Source organism: Cydia strobilella, chromosome 1 (genome assembly GCF_947568885.1).
Source record: "Cydia strobilella chromosome 1, ilCydStro3.1, whole genome shotgun sequence".
NCBI lineage: Eukaryota > Metazoa > Arthropoda > Insecta > Lepidoptera > Tortricidae > Cydia > Cydia strobilella.
The window spans coordinates 17,380,358-17,400,651 of NC_086041.1; the positions used below are offsets into that span (position 1 = coordinate 17,380,358).

The window sequence follows — 20,294 nt, forward strand, 5'->3', positions numbered from 1 at the left end:
GCAAAATGCCGGGACAACGCGAGGAAGAGGAAGATTAACCGTTCCTACTGCTATTTTTTGCTGCATAATGTTCTATATTATGCTCATGTATAATATATAACCACCAACATACAAATCCACGCGTACGAAGTCGCGGGCAACAGCTTGTTATTTTATATAACAAGAAGTATTTTTTCCGCAAAGATATCTGGGACTTTTTTGTGTAGAATTTAATAAGCTTTAATGTTGCCTTACACCATATTTTCATAGAGAAACGTATATATGTAGAGTAAAACGCAAATTTCTCCAGGGTGGTACACATTTTCCAAGATGGCTGCGATTACTCGAGGTCCCCAAATGACAAATAGTGTGGACATGAAAAAGAGACCTTTAATTAACATACATAACAAATTTCATAACTTTGGAAGGATTTCGAAGTTAGTTACTCCGATTGTACTATAATCTATAAAAGCAATTTCTAACCGTTTCCATTTCGGTTTTCGAAATGCAAGGAACTATCCATAAGGATTCCTAGGTTACGGGCTTCTGCCACCATGTCCACATTTTGACCTGTAATGCTCGGATTCGGTTCACTTGTTTTTTTTTTGAGCCTAACACTTAGATTTTGTAAGATTGACAGATAGAGTTTAGCAATATTCACAAAACTGAAGGTCAAGGTCAAATCCAATACATTTTTCAGGAATGTGACGCTTGGACGTTACTGAAACACGACTTAAGTCGCGTTTTAAAATACAAGTTACAATGAATTATGTCAGGTGGTCCCTTATCTTATCATTGAAAAGTTAAAACCACATAACCCAATGAATTTTATAGGGTAATAGCTACAGTTGAGTTTGGGCATCGATAATTAGATTAATAACACATTGTTACTCACAAAGGCGATCTCTGCGGGTGGGCCGGTGACGTCCGCTATCCCGACGCCGACGCGCAGCGCGCGCGCTAGCGTCGTCAGCGCCAACACGCAGAAAGTGGAAATAATCATTCTGAAACCAAAATGAGCAGATTATTTAATAATTTTAAAAAATGAGCTCTTGGTATTGAAAGCCGAGCCAGAGATCCCATGCTTCATTAAATCCCAATTAAGCGTTGTGAGCGAGAAGGCTCAAGCCACAAACATAAATAAAGATGAGACCATAATTAAGACAAGACACATTGCTCTACCTCAAACAAACGCTCTAGCTCAAAACGGTCACTTGCGTTTTGCCGACCCTTTGTAAAAAAAAAACGTTTAATAATTGTAAATCTAGATTATTGAACTAGTAAAGCATAAATAGGTCACATATCTCAACAGTCGACTCATTTTAACGTGGACCTATTACCTAATTTAGATAATGACCTCATAATGACCCACAACAAACTGCATCTGTATTCCACTCGCGCGCATCGCACTGACATTGACCGTTCCTTCCGCAGCGCGTGGCTTGTATCAGAAAATGCTTTTAATTTCTGTAGTTCTTACTGGTGTCCTTCTATCACGGAAATAGAGCTGGAGATTAAGTCCATTGGTGTATGAAGATAATATCTCGCCTCTAGGTATATACATTAGGCCTCGCTGCATCGCTTTTACTTATACTTAATATATAATATTATATCTTTCAACTGTTTTATAGACTGTACGTCATGTACTTGTACAGTCGCTGCAGGAGATATAATGTAGGTATGTATATATGTGCAAATATTTATGCAGAGGCGCTGCGCTAATAGTTTTACTGACAGTAGGTACATTGTAAAGGTAAAGATGGTCAATAATATCTAATCAAGCTTTTACGCCGCTTTACCTTGTTTGAATTTTGGTGATGTAAGCTGCTTGTTCGTTTAGATAGCTTAGGTTCAGACAATTACCTATTCTGTGGTTTATATCATCTATTATAAAGCGACATGCTATATAAGGTGGGTACTCACTGGAAAATTTAAAATCGGCAATGCAATAAATAAATTAAACTAAAGGACTAGAGTGAAAGCAAAAAGTAAACCTACTGGCTTGGTAAATGGTTAAATTGCGTTAAAAGTCAACGTTTTACTAGGTTTCTCTTATTTTTGTTAAGTACTTATGTCCCGTACCATGAGTCACTGACAGTGTCAAAACTGACATATACTCTAACGTCTAAGTAATTTACTCTCTATACATCTCGCTCGCACTAATATGTCAGTACGAGCGAGATGCATAGAAAGTACCTTAAGTTACGTTCACGCTAGCGTTTATGCCAGTGCCGAACTGATGGTAGCAGTACTGAGTACTGAGCAACGGTGTACTGTAAACAAATGACGCATGTGTCAACGTTCAACATAACAGTAATACGAATATAATACCTACACAATTCCAGCGACTGATTGGTGTGCCAACATAATATTCGCTAGGTCAATATTATTTAGGTAGAGTCGTAAAAATATCAAATAAAAATTAAGAGTTAATTCAAGTCGACTTAAGTACTTATTTAAAATTATATATATTTAAATTGTGTATGCAAGTATCCCAAAATTCCGGGATTGGTATATGTACTTACTTATTGCGTAAAGTATCTACAGAATTTAGAATTCTTTGGAACTTGATAATGTAAGTAATGTAACCTACATTGTAAGTAACTCAGGTAGGAAACCGTATAAACATAAATATATAATATAAATATTTGGGGGCAATCTTACACAGATCGACCTAGCTCCAAACCATAGAGAAATAAGTACTTAAGCTTAGAGAACTCCATACTTAAAGTAGATAAAACTCATTTAGTCAATATTTTGAGCGAGCTTTGCGAAAACTTATACCTACCTATGTAATAAAATTTTAAATTAGCTTAATAAGTATTAAGTTTTAAACGAGTTCTTAACTTATCAATAGTACATTTTACCATTCCTCCCATACAACTCATATATAGCAGGGGAGGCGACGATGCTAAATGTGTAGTACTCGAGCGTCGTAGACCTATTGGAATTGAAAGTTTAGATGATAGCTGTAAAAATTTCAATTGTCTAGCTATCACGGTTCATGATAGAGTTCAGTTATATGTTGGAATCAAGGTTGACTGGTTTCTCCTGGATCGAGCACATAAACTATGTTAGCAGTAAGCTTCGAATCCTTTTAGGTAAATTTTATCACTTACGCACTAAAGTACCATGTAATATATTGAAATGACTATATTTTGCTTTGGTAGACTCTACGCTGAGCTATGCTCTAGATTGCTACGGACTCGCATCCAAATCCCACATAGATAAACTAGAAACATTACAGATAAGATTCTTCAAATTATTAGTCAATAATAAAACGAAAACCAGCTGTAAAGATCACTCATAACTATTCAAAATCTGCAAAATCTTGCCAATTAGTTTAAAACACAAATATCTCCTAACAGTAAATAACCATATAGCAATCGAGCGCATAGCCTAGTACTGATCGACCACAAAATCAGTGTCTGCTGGCAAATATGAGGTACCACGAGTACAAAACTATTTCGGTGACAGAACCCTAAAGAAAAGATTACCGTACTACCTCAATAACCTACCGTATAAGATAAGACACCAGCCCGACAAATCTTAATTTACAAAACAGCTTAAGAAATACCTACTGGATACACTTAAGGACACCTGTATCACAAACAGGACGTCGCTTAAGTGTGCCAATAATTAACATTTAGCATAACAAGCAATAAGTTAAGTAGCATAGCAAGTAGAATAATGTTAACTATCTTACCTGCACACCTGCAGGCAAACTGTGAACAACAGTTTTGCAGGAAACTGTATAAATTGTATGTATAATTTTTGAATAATAAATCTCTCTATCTATCTATGAGATATAGCCTGGTGACAGACGGACAGACAGACAGCGGAGTCTTAGTAATAGGGTCCCGTTTTTACCCTTTGGGTACGGAACCCTAATAAAATGCAACTTTCTTATCAGTTTTGAAGTATCAAGAGAGCCCTACGAGCTGGTGTGGTGAAATAGCTGTTTGTTTTACAAGGGGGCAAAGTTGTTGTTTAACCGCTCGTGCTAATATTGATATCCAAACAAGCAAAATATTCCAAATTTGAACCAAACTACGAGCGATGGGTTCGAAAAGTGGAATCTTGAGCGTTGCGAAGGTTTCAAGGCGCGAGGGTTAATCGAATTTTTCCCCTCACTAGCTCGGAAAGCCGTTTTTATCCTTTAAAACAAGCGGGGAAAAACGCATTTTATCCACTAGTGGGGAAAGTAATTTGACCTTGGATGGAGCGTGTTTAAGTAGCTTTTAACAGATAACAAAACGTAAAACGTTCGATATTAATTATCATAAATAAATGGTTTGAGAATTTAATAAAACATACCAGATTTAGCTTTATTTAATGATTTTAAGTCATAAACCTTAAAATTCCATAATAAACGTTTGTTTTTAGGGTTCCGTACCTCAAAAGGAAAAAACGGAACCCTTATAGAATCACTCGTGCGTCTGTCTGTCTGTCTGTCCGTCTGTCACAGCCTATTTTCTCCGAAACTACTGGACCAATTAAGTTGAAATTTGGTATACGTATGTATGTTTGTGACCCAAAGACGGATATGTAACGTAAACATATGGATTATAAACACGGGGGCCTTTCAAACTATATCGTGTTACATATCAAATGAAAGAACTCATTGTGAGAATCTCAAATATATATATTTTTTATAATTTTAGGATAAACAGTTTAGAAGTTATTCAAGAAAATAGGCAAAAATTTACCCTTTATCACCGAAACTACTAGGTCTAAAATTTTGAAAAAAATACACAAGATAGACCTTTAGATTACAGGAAAACCTATTAGAAATGTGCAGTCAAGCGTGAGTCGGACTTAATTACTTAGTTTTTGATCCGACCGACGATTCGACGAGTTTGTTTTTTAAAGACATTTTACTCACGTTTCACATAAAATGTATTTTTTATGTTGTGAAATGTACGGAACCCTAGGAACGCGAGTCCGACTCGCACTCGGTCGGTTTTTTTAATAATTATGTTAAATATAATTCTGAACGCACAATTTCAAAACGCATCATTGACATTTCATACGTCAGAAATGTCAACATTGTCAACAAAAATTTTACTTAAAAACTTCTCACGTAAAAGTACAGAATTTCCAGTTTTTTGTTATAATATCGTAAAAAATTGAGTGATTCCAGTTGATGAAGATGATCTAACGCCTGTGGATGTTGCACTTTCCTCGCTATAGTGAGGGGAAAAGTTTTGTGTTACACACGGGTGCAAATGTATTCTACTTCTCGTGTGTTTCAATTCCACACTAGCGGGTAAAATACAACTTTGCACCCTTGTATAACAAATTGCCACCGAGTGAAACAAAGTTTTTCACCACACCAACCCGAGGAAAATACTAACTACTAAAATATCAAACAAAATAAAATCAAATACAAATGAATTTTGTATTGATTTAAACTAACACGATTTTCACTTATAATTTTAATGGCCTCGTCACGATCGAAACGTCCGGTTATAAATAAACTTAAGTTTTTACACGATTAAGTCCCGTGTTAGTTTAAAATTACAAATGAATTTTACTAAATATTTATTATGCAAAATCATCGTTATAAGTCAATTCTACCAGCTAGGCCAGCCAGCATAAGGAAACCACTCAAGATTTGCATTAATTTATTTATTTGCGTTTTGTCCACTCTTGTGGACAAAACGCAACTTTCTTATTAGTTTTTGAACAAAGCAGAGGGCCTTTACCAGCTGTGGTGTGGTGAAAAATAAAATACCTACCTAATAGGTTCGACGTTCGACCCAGATGCGACATGATACCTGTCGCGTCGCGGTTGTAACTGCTTTCAACCAGGCAGGTATTCGCATAATTTGTAATATCTACCATATTTAATTTATCTACTTATCTAGCTGCTTAATACCTACCCAGATAGGTGTCTGTCAAAAAAACCGGCCAAGTGCGGGTCGTATTCACGCACGAAGGGTTCCGTACCATTACGCAAAAAACGGCAAAAAATCACGTTTGTTACATGGGAGCCCCCTTATATACCTACCCTTTGGGTACGGAACCCTAAAAAGAAGTCAATTGTTTAATTTTATTTCGGCTCACCTTACTTTATATCTAAAACCATTGACGATGACGACAAATTCTATTACTTATAAAACAGTAGTATTTATAGGACAATGTGGATTTCTTCAGGTAGGTGTGTAATCGGTGGCCCGATTTTGTCCCTACAGTTAACAAGTTCAACGGAGACAATGACCCTCCGTCCGCCCGTGAAGGTTACTTAAGTAATCTTGACCGTGACCACATTGATCATAATTTATTTTACAGTACATAATGGTGCTACTTTACACTAGTGCGGTAATGAGCACTTTCCGTGCCTATGTCGAAATTTTAAAGAGCCATATGTACTGTAAATCGTTGTACGATATACGTGCGAAATGTGCGAATAGGTAATTCGCAACGTGTCGATTTAATAAAACACTCGCGTGCTCAGTCGTGTTTTAATTTACCGCCACTCGTTGCAAATTTCCTACTTCCCGCACTTGTATCGTAAATAACTATTACAGTACATTTGGTGCTCAATTACGACACCCTGTGCTATGATTATATACGTAACTACGTCAAAAATTTAAAGCAGCATGTTACGCCCTGTCCCGGTTAGCCGGCAGTCTATCAATCGAAAACCTAAAGATGGCTTACTATGGTTATTTTCACTCGATTTTAGTTCAGGGAGTGGAACTGTGGGCTACGGCACGGCTGCGGAGAGGGACAGAGCGTTCAAAATGCAAAAACGCGCCATTCGTGTAATTGATGGAAAGCCGGTGGACCATCCGGCACAACAGTTGTTTAGGAAACACAAGATCCTTACCCTACCCTGTGTATATATACTGGCCGCGTGTATGTACGTTAGGCAAAACATACAGAACTATAAACGTTCTAGTAGTGAGCGACGTCCCCGGCTACTTGCCCCGAGGCGCCGACTCGCCAAATCACGACGGTCACTCAGCGTCATGGGACCAACTATTTACAATTCATTACCCTCAGATATACTTAACTTAAATAGTAACCAAGTATTTAAATCTAAACTTAAACTGCTGCTTATAGAAAAAGCATTCTACAGCATTGACGAATTTATAAATACTCGATGAGGTCGTTGACTTCTGCATGGTAATTTAAAAAAAATATATATTCATGTTATATTTAAATCTAATAATGTTTTTTTAAGTTTAAAAATGTTATGAAATATGTAATTAATTATATTAAAGAACATATGTACATATATTTTTTTATAAGTGTAAAATGTGACCTGTAAAATTTGCTTTTACCAATAAAGTTCTGTATTCTGTATTCTGTAAAGGGCCATATATGTACTGCAAAACGTTGTACGATACACATGCGAATAGAAAATTCGTAACTTGTGTCGATTTATGCTAACTTCCTATTTTTCGCACTTGTATCGTAAATAACTATATGTAGTAAATAGGTGACCGACCATGAAACAGCGATATCTTCTTCAAATCGAATGAGTGCGATTTATATATTTTAATACAGTTGCTCAAAAAGTGCTACTTTTCGTGGCTGTTTAGCGTACGGAAAGTTGGTTTTCGCGAACTAGTGCTTTTCACTTTTCCAATTTTTTTAAATTTTTACTTGTTCCAATTCATGACTACTTATTGATGAGTGTTAGTATTAGTTTCCTTTAAACGTCGTAATCAACATAAAAACCTACTGTTAATGTAAGAATACGAAAAATATGCATATTTCATATTTTATTACTTACCTCTTCATCATTATAAGTATTATAACACGTTTATTTTTTAATGTTGAAAAACCGTTCTTAATAAGTTGTCTGAATGGAACGGAACGCCTGTCAAAGAAGAGGTGTATTTTCTTACTGCAAGAATGTTTTAAATTTCCAAAGGCAACATTCGATATTGTTTTTATAAATATACGATACACAAATAATCGTAAATAACGATATATAGATAATAATAGTACAATGTTTTAATATTTACAATTGTTTCTGTCTTATAGAACATGCATTTGAAAAAAACTTTTATTGAAGTGGGTTTAATAATAATAACAAAATCTATTCTAGTTGAATAAAAGCTAGAAAAACACCTCTTCATAATGTCAATGTCAATGATGTCAGTGTCACAGAATTAATAATATAAAAGTTTCGAATTCCATTCCTTACTTGTTGCTTTTCTTATTTTTTCGCAACTGTATTAAAAAACGTCGTTCGATACACGTGCGGATATGTCATTCTTCACTCGTCAGCATCGAAATGTACTATTGTTTGGACACTTATTTCATACTTATAGGTATTTTAGTTTGCACTTTGCTCAGACTAGCATAATAAAAAGTTGATTGTTAATGTTTACCAACATGATCCGACAATCTATCTCGTATTGACTGCTTTTCCAAATATATTGCAGCAGGCAAATATTTATATTAATTAGTTCTTATCACATCGTTTAGTTTGCTAATGTAATAATTATGTCTTTCAACCTACAAGTCGCACGTAAGTCGCCCAACGCTCTATGTACATAGGAGGTCGCCGGGATTCGCTAAACCTAAATAAATAAGAAATAAACAGTGCTGGAAAAGGGTAGCCTAATCTTCTCAAATTGTACCTTTTTAACGATAGCTCTTAGCCTAGTCGGTCACGAAGCAGGAGGTCCCGGGTTCGAATCCCAGCAACGGCATTTATTTGTGTGTTCATCACGAATATCTCTTGAGGAATGGATTTTACCTATGTACGTATGTGTTTCTCTAGATGAGTGAACCTTGAAGGCACTCCCTTCCTTCGGTCTCTAGCTTTACAGAGATTCGAGGATAAGGGCAGTTTAGTCGCTGACACCTATGACCGTCGTGATGCGGACTCATGATCCGAATGACACTGTCCTATCCTTTACTCCTAAGTACTTTGCTTTACTTGAACTTCAGCATTTTCCTAAATTAAAATTTAAAGCTTCACGGTCGGATTGGAACCGATCGAGGTAATTCGGTTATTACTTCTACCATAGAGTAACTTATACTAGAGCGGTACTGTCATAGTAAATTTTGTAACCCCAGTAAATTCACTGCCATCTGTCGACACACTTTAAAACTAAAAATGAAGATTTATAAAAATACGATAAAATTTATTTAAATATGGATAAATAATTTTTTTTTATTTGCATTAATTATTTTTATGATTTTAACCCATGTTCTTCCACTGATATGCGTTAAAATTGTTAAATAACAAACGAAACCGTCAACGCCATCTATACGACAGTTGGCCAAAGCTAGTAGCGCCCTCTGAACGAGAATCAAATTTTCTTGATTTTCGAGGCACGTTTTTTCCTTAGACTGTATCTATCTATTACGGAGTTATATCTATCTTTGCTTCTACACAGAAATGAGTGCAGCATCTGCAGGAACAAGAAAAACGGGCCCGGAACTTAAGGGGAGCGACCTCGTCGTCATGTACGGAAGTCTGCGTTTTCCTTCAATCTCATTGTGGCGGTTGCATTACGTTCATCATATAATAGACAATTTCAAAACACGGCGTAAGTTACGACGTACGAGTAACGATATTAATCCTGCAGACAAAACAAACACAACAGCTGCACTAAAACAACAAGAACCGGACATGTAAGTATTTCAACATATTTAATTGTTAGACGATTAGTTTGTAAGTTTTTTTTTTTTTTATGTAAGTATTGCGTTTTTGTGTTAGGTTTTAGTTTGTAGTATGTAAGGATTTAATAGTTAATGTAATGTGTAATTGGAAATGACTTGTAAGGATAATAATGAATAAAGAGATTGTTAGGTAGGACCTATCTAGTTATTGCCATGACATAGATTCTCCAAATTAAAATATCTTATTTACCATGTCACATAAAAATCTAATTTTATCATTAATATTAACGTGTATAATTGATATTTGATAGTAAGAGTAATGAAAGTTATCTAATATTCATACAGCATGCTGCATTAGTCTTCGATGATGTACACCTAACGTAAGTGCACTAATATTGCGGTGCACAACCGCCCTGTTGATGCAGCATACCCGCAGGTGCATTAGAGTCAGATGCGCCGAGTTTCACAACAGTTGCACTTTCTTCGTGGCTGGTTATTGCATCTAGCCATGCGTATTACACATAAACACATAATTTCTATAACTTTTAGGGTTCCGTACCTCAAAAGGAAAAAACGGAACCCTTATAGAATCACTCGGGCCTCTGTCTGTCTGTCTGTCTGTCCGTCTGTCACAGGCTATTTTCTCCGAAACTACTGGACCAATAAATTTGAAATTTGGTACACATATGTAAGTTTGTGACCCAAAGATGAACATGTAACGTAAACAAATTAATTTTAAATACGGGGGCCACTTTTGGGGGGTAAATGAGAAAATTTAAAAATAAAGTTTGTCAAATTATATCGTGTTACATATCAAATGAAAGAGATCATTGTGAGAATCTGAATTATATTTCTTAAAATTTTATGATAAATAGTTTAGGAGTTATTCAAGAAAATAGGCAAAAAATGACCATTCCCCCTTTATCTCCGAAACTACCGGGTCTAAAATTTTGAAAAAAATACACAAAATAGATCACCGGAAAACCTATTAGAAATGTGCAGTCAAGCGTGAGTCGGACTTAATTACTTAGTTTTTGATCCGACCGTTTTTAAAGACATTTCACATAAAAAATACATTGTTTGAATTGTGTAATGTACGGAACCCTTGGAACGCGAGTCCGACTTTCACTTGGCCGGTTTTTTTTAGAATGACCAACTGTTTTAAAATTTGTTGTGACATTTTTAACCCTTCTAGTGGGAGATCTTAGGTCCACCACCTTGCATTTTTGAGACAAAGCAAACCGTTTGGAACAGTTGTTTCTGGGGGTGATCTGAGCTGATTTAGCCCGGTTGCCACGAGGTCCCCCCCAGCAGGTGGGCAGGGGGGGGGGGGAAAGTGGCTCCGGCGCGCCTCAATCTAAGCTTTATATCTGCATGCATCTAGCAAATATATCAAGTTTGGTATCTTTTTCGTATAATTCGAGGATAAAGAATTCATTTCTGTGACTAAATTTTCACTCACCCATACAAAAAATACGAGAAATTCTAAATTCTAAAATTTTCTTTACACTTTTTTTTTCCAAAATCCTTTACAAAATTAAAACTATGGCGATTTGCTCTAGAAAAAAAATACCTGTGAATAGCCCAGTTATCCTTCTATATAAAATAGTAAACTTGTCAAACATTTTTCTTTTATAACTCTGTTAAAAAAAATGTTTTTGTCGCGCGGCGTACCCGCGTTGTAAGAGCGGTATGCAGTATGCAGCTTTTAGGATTTTTAAGTATGTTTAGATGATTTTTGATGAGTTGTTATTCTTCTGTTCGTAGATTACATTAATAAATTACTTCTGGACGCGATATATATACAAATATATAAATAAAGACTGGGAAAACTTTACTATTAACTAGCTTTTGCCCGCGACTTCGTGTGCGTGGAGTTAGTAATTTGGGTAGCTTATTTTTTATCTAATATGCTTTTTATCGATTTCCCATACAAACTTCCACCTCCCTTTTCACCCCCTTAAAGGATAATTTCTGATATAAAAACCACCTTGTGTCCTTCCCCGGGACTCAAACTATCTCTATATCAAATTTCAACTAAATCGGTCCAGCGGTTTAAGCCTGAAGAGGTAACAGATAGACAGACAGACACACTTTCGCATATATAATACTAGCTTTTGCCCGCGACTTTTATTCAATCTCCTTTTTATTGATTCCCCATATAAACTTCCACCCCCTTTTCACCTTCTTAAGGGGTGAGTTCTGAGATAAAAACTATCCTATGTCCTTCCCCGAGACTCAAACTATCTCTACACTGAATTTCAAGTAAATCGGTTCAGCGGTTTAAGCGTGAAGAGGTAACAGACAGACAGAAAGACACACTTTCGCATTTAAAATATTAGTATGGATTAGTATGGATGTGATAAAATTAACATAGTTAGATGTTTGACAAAAAATGCGGGTTGAAATAAGATATATATTGTTCGCAATTGCCACTACATGCACATAAATATGTCAGTACATTATAGTTTTTTTTAACGCAGTTGCACCTCCCTGCGCATTTTGTTTTGCAGCGGCAACGAATAATCTCTAAACAAGCAGCAGCCGCCGCAGGTAGGCTTGTCCATATGGGCTCCCAATAACCTGTTGCTGAGCGGCTATAATATGTCCCCAAACATAGCCTCCTTGGTAAACTGCACAGAGAATAATGTTTACGTAGCGCATCTTCCGTTGGAGGCAGATTCTCTAACTGGAGATTTCTTCGGCACTCATTTACACTCGTACTTGTACCTGATCTGAAATCAGTAACAAAATGCATAGTGTTAAAATAAGTCTAGGGTTGACACCTCGTAATTCAAATCTGTTCAGACTTAATATTGTAAGACTTACTTGTCATATAAGACAATAACAATTTTTTCCAATATTGTCAACGCCTGCTCAATATTGCCTTGTTTGCCAAATTTAAATCCCTTCGTTACAGCAGGATATGCGCTCCAAGCTTGAAATACGCTTTTGTCCCCTTTCCACACAAAAAAGAAATAGTGTCGCAACCTGAAAAGGCGTGGAAGAATGGCAAGACTTCTGTCCTTTCTGGTCCTGTAAAATAAATTATACATCTATGCGTTACAAATAAAATCATATATTTAAAGGAAGTTTGCAGCACGTGACCAGTTGCCCTCGTACAGGAAGCAGACACGCGCATGATGGTCCATTATGTAGCTGATGCTGTAGCCCCAGGTCACACAAAAATTATGCTACGCACAGTGGATACTGATGTTGTTGTTCTCGCAGTTGCATGTATATCACAAATGCAGGAGCTCCAGAAGTTATGGGTACATATTGGCACAGGAAAGAATGACCAGTTCCTCTCGTGCCATGCTATTGCATCTTCATTAGGTAACTTTTGTAGTTCCTCCATTAATTGTAAATAAAATAAATATGTCACCGCAGTACGAGACAGATCGCCAAATTTGCCAATATTAGAAAAATTTGTTATGGTCTTGTATCACAAGTAAGAGTCTTACATTTTTAAGTCTGGACAGATTTGAATTACGAGGTGTGAATTGATCCCTAGACAGTATTTTAACATTATGCATTTTGTTACTGATTTCAGGTCAGGTACAAGTACGAGGTACGAGTGTAAATGAGTGCCGAAGAGTACTTTATACAATAAGAAATCTCCAGTTAGAGCAGGGTTTCTTAAAGTGGGGTCCACGGACCCCTTAGGGGTTCGTAGCATGTTTATCAGGGGTCCGCAGTAAGTCAAATACCTACTGTAAACATACTTATTAGGAAATGTTGTAATAAACTTGACGAAACCTAAGTGTAATGAAACTTATAATAAAAGTAAAATTTAAAATATAAATAAGGGTTTTTATTATTTTTCTAAAATATATTTTAACCGGGGTCCGTGGAATTGTTTAAATTGTGAAAATGGTCCGTGATAGCAAAAAGTTTAAGAAACCCTGAGTTAGAGAATCTGCCTCCAACAGAAGATGCCCTACGTAAACATATTCTCCGTGCAGTTTACCAAGGAGGAGTTTGGGGAGGAGGTTTGGGGACAGATTATACCCTCTCAGCAACAGCTACCATGCCCTGCTGACTGGGGCTGGTCCAAACAAAATGGTTATTGGGAGTCCATATGGACAAGCCGACCTGCGGCGGCTGCTGCTTGTTTGGAGATTATTCGTTGCCGCTGCAAAACAAATGAGCAGGGAGGTGCAACTGCGTTAAAGAAACTAAAATGTACGGACCTATGTGCATGTAGTGGCAATTGCGAGCAATAGATATCTAATTTTAACCCGCATTTTTGTCAAACATCTAACTATGCTAATTTTATCACATTTATAATAACTACTGGCAAATTTATAAAATGTAGGCGCGAAGGGATATCGTCCCATATAAAATTTGAATTTCGCGCCTTTTTCTGCTGACATGATTTGCTTGACCAACTATATATCACATCCAGAAGTAATTTATTAATGTAATCTACAACCAGAAGAATAACAACTTGTCAGAAATCATCTAAACATACTTAAAAATCCTAAAAGCTGCATACCGCTCTTACAACGCGGGTACGCCGCGCGACATAAAACATTTTTTTAACAGAGTTATAAAAGAAAAATGTTTGACAAGTTTACTATTTTATATAGAAGGATAACTGGGCTATTCACAGGTATTTTTTTTCTAGAGCAAATCGCCATAGTTTTAATTTTGTAGAGGATTTTGGAAAAAAAAAGTGTAAAGAAAATTATTGAATTTTGAATTTCTCGTATTTTTTGTATGGGTGAGTGAAAATTTAGTCACAGAAATGAATTCTTCATCCTCGAATTATACGAAAAAGACACCAAACTTGATATATTTACTAGATGTATGCAGATATAAAGCTTAGAGTGGGGCGCGCCGGAGGCACTTTCCCCCCCCTCCCCTGCCCACCTGCTGGGGGGAACCTTGTGGCAACCGGGCTAAATCAGCTCGGATCACCCCCAGGAACACTTGTTCCAAGCGGTTTGCTTTGTCTCAAAAATGCAAGGTCCCCTTAGAAAACGGGATCTAAGATCTCTAGCTATTCATCATGTTCGTTCGTCTGTCTGTCTGTAGATACCTATTAAACGGCTTAGCTTAAACATTTTGATTTTCATTATTTCCATTTTTTCCAGTAAGTACATTTTTTTTTTAATAGTGTGTGTGTGCGTACGATGATAATGATGAAATACACGACTTTGCCTAGAATGCCGTCTTCAAGAAACATTATGACTTGTGATGCAAGATTGACTTTGACCTAGTAAATATAATATTTGCTAATAAACATTTCTTATTCTTAGTTGCAAGTCATTACTAAACATTCACGTTTTTTAATATATTTGCAAGTATGAATTATGAATAACATAATACATATGTGTGACGCAACTAGGGACCGGAGAGCCGGCAGTTACCTCGGTCAACTTAATGAAATGACGGAAAAATGTGGCCACCATTTGCCGTTTAGTTGATAAAGCGAAAAATAAGCAAAATAAAACTATAAGACACGACCAACAGTTGGGGAATCAGTAGGACAACAATAGTAGTGATTTATACATAAATTAATTGGTTTATTAGAAAACACAATTCTCCCAATGAGGGCGCCACTGGACGGTCGATGCAGTCTTAAAAGTTATTTTATATTTGTGTTAGTACCTATATTTTAAACAAAAAACTTAAGGCTAATTTTAAGAGTAATATCACGTCTCCTTTAAAGATTTAAGTAGGGAACACGACAGTATTTTTTTTGTTTAGTAATGAAATAGTTGAGTACATATTTCTTAAAAAAACCGGACAAGTGCGAGTCGGACTCGCCCACCGAGTGTTCCGTACTTTTTAGTAATTGTTGTTATAGCGGCAACCGAAATACATCATCTCATCTGTGAAAATTTCAACTGCCTAGCTATCATGGTTGATGAGATAAAGCCTGGTGACAGACAGACGGACAGAGGAGTCTTAGTAATACGGAACCCTAAAAATTCACCAAAATCTACACGACAGTCTTTAACTCACATATTTTACGTGTTGTCATTCTACACGACCGACTGAACACACAATAACCTCATCACCATCAGTGACTATAGTACCTACCTACTTACACCTACCTAAGATGTGCTAACACACTGTCGTTACTGTGTCATAAACGTCAACGTCACTGAGTCATAAACTATGAAATGGTGACGTATAAATAACACTGGTACCTACACTACCTGGTTAACCTGGTAGTCTGGTACTGCCTAATGAAATGGTGACGTATAAATAACACTGGTACCTACACTACCTGGTTAACCTGGTAGTCTGGTACTGCCTAATGAAATGGTGACGTATAAATAACACTGGTACCTACACTACCTGGTTAACCTGGTTAACCTGGTACTGCCTAATGAAATGGTGACGTATAAATAACACTGGTACCTACACTACCTGGTTAACCTGGTTAACCTGGTACTGCCTAATGAAATGGTGACGTATAAATAACACTGGTACCTACACTACCTGGTTAACCTGGTAGCCTGGTACTTACTGCCTAATGAAATGAAATTCAAGCTTAGTCTACTCGTAACGATCCTTGTGATAAAAGTTTATTTCAATATCATTGCCCAATACTTAGGGCACTTAGTATACCTAACTAATTTAAATATTGTAATATTAATTATTATTCACCTACATTATGCATGTTTTAGTAAATCATACATAATGTCGATAATTATTTGAGTATTGTAATGTCTTGTCTTGATCTCATGCAAACTGCAAGAAAAAAGGCAGAGAATAAGTTGATCTCAATAATCAAATATTATCATGTGTTTTGGTAGGATAACATTTATATGACTGGTATTGAAATAATTAATGGTAATTATGCTCAGAATTTAATACTACTTAAATAAATAAAAAAGACTGGTTGGTTAGAAATTATAGTTTCTTTATTGATTTATACATATACAGTAGAGTCACTGTATACTGTTATACTCGCCCTCAACCAAAGTGACGACTGAGGCCATAAAACTCGAGGCAGGGGTAATAAAGCTCGGCGGTCGTAGTGATGGCAATGTGTCGATTACGAAGTGTTTTAAACGTCGATGTAATTCAATTTTATTTTAGTTTCACTGTAATTGCCCAATTATTTAATGCTTTTTGTCTATGTAAATATTATAAGTTAGTAAATAGTAGCGTAGTTAACCTTTTTATACTTCAGTTTTACACTTCTATGCCTTAAATAAAGAAATTGTATAAATTATTTATTTGAAATATTATGCACATGTTTTTAATTATTGTGTTACACCGTATTTCCACTTTTATTATAATAATATTAATAATATTGAATTCATGCACAAGAAATGTACCTATTTGCTCACTCAACTTATCGACATTTATGTGGGTTTACTACCTGCACTAACGGTCTCCGCTCGCTCCGTTCAATACAATGGGAAACTGATAACGCGAGCTCAAGCGTTTTATGGCCCTAGTCGTCGTTTTGGTTGAGGGCAGTCTCTGTGTACTACAGGGTAGAGTCACAGTATCCCAGTACCGGTACACAGTTGCTCATTTCTCTGTTTTTAAAAAACCTTGATGGAGCTACTTTATATCTGTTTTAATTGAAAAACTGATACCTAATGATGAATAAGTAGTTATGTTGAGTGTAAATTTCAGCTCGGTACAACTAATTGTTCTTTATAATTTTGCTGTCCGAAAAAATCCTAGTCACTGTTCCCGACCCGACCCTAGTTACCTGGTCTAAGAGGCCGGTGTCGATTTTGGAGCAAAAATGTAAAATTGATAGATTTAGTCGTTGAAATTGTACACATTTTGTTACGTAATATCTAAATAACAAGTATTGGTTTCTATTAGCACGTCTTCTCATCTTGTCTTTTAATAATGAGGTCGCGAGCGTGCGTCACCGGTAATATATGAAGAGAAGGGGCCGTTTTTAAAAATTAATCAAAAAATTATGGTAGTAAACTATACAAATTGATGTATAAGAATAGTTTCAGAAAATGTTGTAGATTGTTTAAGTATCAAAATTACGTTGAAATTAAGTCGATTTTCAGAGAAATTGTCACTTGTTTTGAAGTAATTTCTGGAGAAAATTGAAGTCGTTTAATTTTAATTTCCTCGAACTCTAAGTCATATAACAAAAATGTAATCTGATAAAGGTCAAGTACAGAATATGTGTAATACAAATTTACCATTTTTAGCAGTCCAAACTTTACGAAATTTACAAATAAGAGCGACAAAATCAGTGCTTTATTCGCGTTTACCTAAACGTCCATCAGAAAAAAATTATTACTAATTTAGTGATCCTGTTTTCAAAAAATTTTTCTGATAAAGCCAAGATAAGAAGACGTGCTAATAGAAACCAGTACTGTTTATTTCGATTAGGTAACAAAAGGTGTACAATTTCACCGACTAAATCATCAATTTTACATTTTTGCGACTAAAATCGCCATCGGCCTCCTAACTTTATCGCGATTTCTTCACACAGACAACAAGACAGTGAATGGAGCCATTATGCTTGACCTGAGGTTTGTTTACTCTTTATGACAAATTTCATAACCCCGCGACACGGCGTGGGACAATTCCTGTTTTATTAGACTGTAGGAAAATACTAACTTTTTGATTTAAATTTTAAAAGTCGAAAAATTTTATCAGGATAGAACTTCACTTCAGATAAGTTCGTTTTAATCTTGTAATTGTCAGACTCGATTCAGGCTCATGACCACTGGATCACCAGCCCAGTGCTCTACCATCTGAGCTACCAAGACCTCATCCATGGACAGCAAATATTTCCACCATGGGCCTATGGTGTTTGATTTAAATCGAGAGTAAAGGGGTAGTGTTATTTCAACTTAGTAACCGTAGTTTCGCCATTTCCGCGACCGTCCGTTTGGTTAACTAAATGACCGTTAGTTATGTTAATTAATACTATTAATAGTACCTACCTACCTACAAGAAAACTGCAATATGGCATGGGTAGGTAAACATAATATCAACTTCACGTAATGTGGGATTTTTTCACCAATTTTTCTACCGATAAATCATACCGATTAAATAAATTGGTTCTCCTTCCTGTTTACATTGTAAGGTCAAAGTGAGAAACGAATTGTTGTCAACCTAGAGACCCAAATGTCAAGTTCATCAGGTTTACCCTAAATTAAGCATTTTAAATTATGAGGGGCTATCCTACACTTTTTTAATACCTACTACGCCGCCGTTTTTGTCTTTTCGGTTATTAAACCCCTAGAATTGGTCTCAAAATTAGATCAATTAGTTAGTCGAAGAAATACTCAAATCCAACTTCAACATTTCTATAGCGAAAGATATTGGACCCAGGCTAGCCTATCCATTAGGTTCAGCGGCCTGGGTATCAGCTAAATTTCTTGTGTCACCTTAGTTCTTGTCATCGGTGCATGGTACTCAAAACCTTACAGGGAAAATACTAAGTCCTTCCATTAGGTCTATGGAAATCGCACACTGCTCCGAGGCCAAGTATGTTTGCACTATAAATTGCCCTAAACACATACCCGCCTGCCAATCCCTACTCGCTGCATGAAGCATAGGACAAACCGCGCTCTGCAGTCAACTACTTATAAAAAATGAATAAATAAATAATTCAGCCTATATCCCCCGCCACGTCAGCATTAATGGCGTCATCCGTAAGACTCTTGCTAGTGCCGAAGTGCCGACAGTTCTATATTCTAAACCCCAATGGTTTGGCCGTAAATGACGGGAAGGGGGTCGGCCGCCAGTTTGTGACGTTACTTCAGTTGGTACCGTGTACCGTGGTTCCGTTCCATGTTCCACGCACCTAAGTTAGTGACGGTACTGCAGCATTACTGCAGCATAGTCGGCCGAAGGCCTAAAACGCCGAAAATATTCGCCCTTAGGAAGCAGCTAGGTACATGTTTGCGGCGTTTGCGTTCACGCGAGCATTGTTTGCAGCATCCCGCAAACAGAATGCTCGTGAAAACGTACCCGCAAAAAACGGGATTTATGCATCTCGATCGTACTCGCATATTAGTGCAAGCGAGATGTATAGAAAGTAAGTTACGCAGACGTTAGCAAATTATGTCAGTTTGACACTGCTAAGGCAGTCGTGGTATGGCTACAAAGGGCAGGCCACTACCTACTTCCAAAGAGGATATAATAAGATAGAGCGGTACTGTCATAGTAAATTTTGTAATCACTGTTAATTCACTGCCATCTATCGACATCATTTAAAACTAAAAATTAAGATTTATAAGAATACGTTAAAATGTATTTAAATATGGATAAATGATTTGTTTATTTGCATTAATTTTTATATGATTTTGACCTATGTTCTTTCACTGATATGCGTTAAAATTATAAATAACAAACGAAACCGTCAACGCCCTCTATACGAGAGTAGGCCAAAACTAGTGGCGCCATCTGATCGAGAATCAATTTTTCATGATTTTCAAGGCACGTTTTTTCCTTAGACTCCAGTATCCATCTATTACGAAGTTATATCTATCTTTGCTAGGTACTTCGCACAGCGAATAATAGTAATACGGCCAGCCTTCTGGGCATACTGTCCATTAAGGCCATTCCATCGGTTTACCGCTATCACTGTCACATTTCGCAAGAAAGAACGGGAAAGACCACGCGCGCCAAGTGTCAATTTTGATCGAATTTGGCAATTTTTATTTGTTTTAAAAACGTTGCCTTACAATATCGAAATTCGAAAGCTGTCAAATTATTATTAAGATTGTTTTTTAGGGTTCCGTATCCAAAGGGTAAAAACG

The 20,294-nt window shown here is 36.4% G+C and overlaps 1 protein-coding gene across 1 annotated transcript in view; it reads right to left on the bottom strand.

The window, feature by feature from the left end:
- The window catches only part of LOC134745882 (neutral ceramidase), a 56,842-nt gene that overhangs the window by 29,618 nt on the left and 6,930 nt on the right, over window positions 1-20,294 (bottom strand). Inside the window, exon 2 of the mRNA XM_063679980.1 lies at window positions 875-983. Within this exon, the coding sequence (XP_063536050.1) occupies window positions 875-982 (108 nt within the window). The 5' untranslated portion in view covers window position 983. The remainder of the gene's footprint in view (window positions 1-874; window positions 984-20,294) is intronic.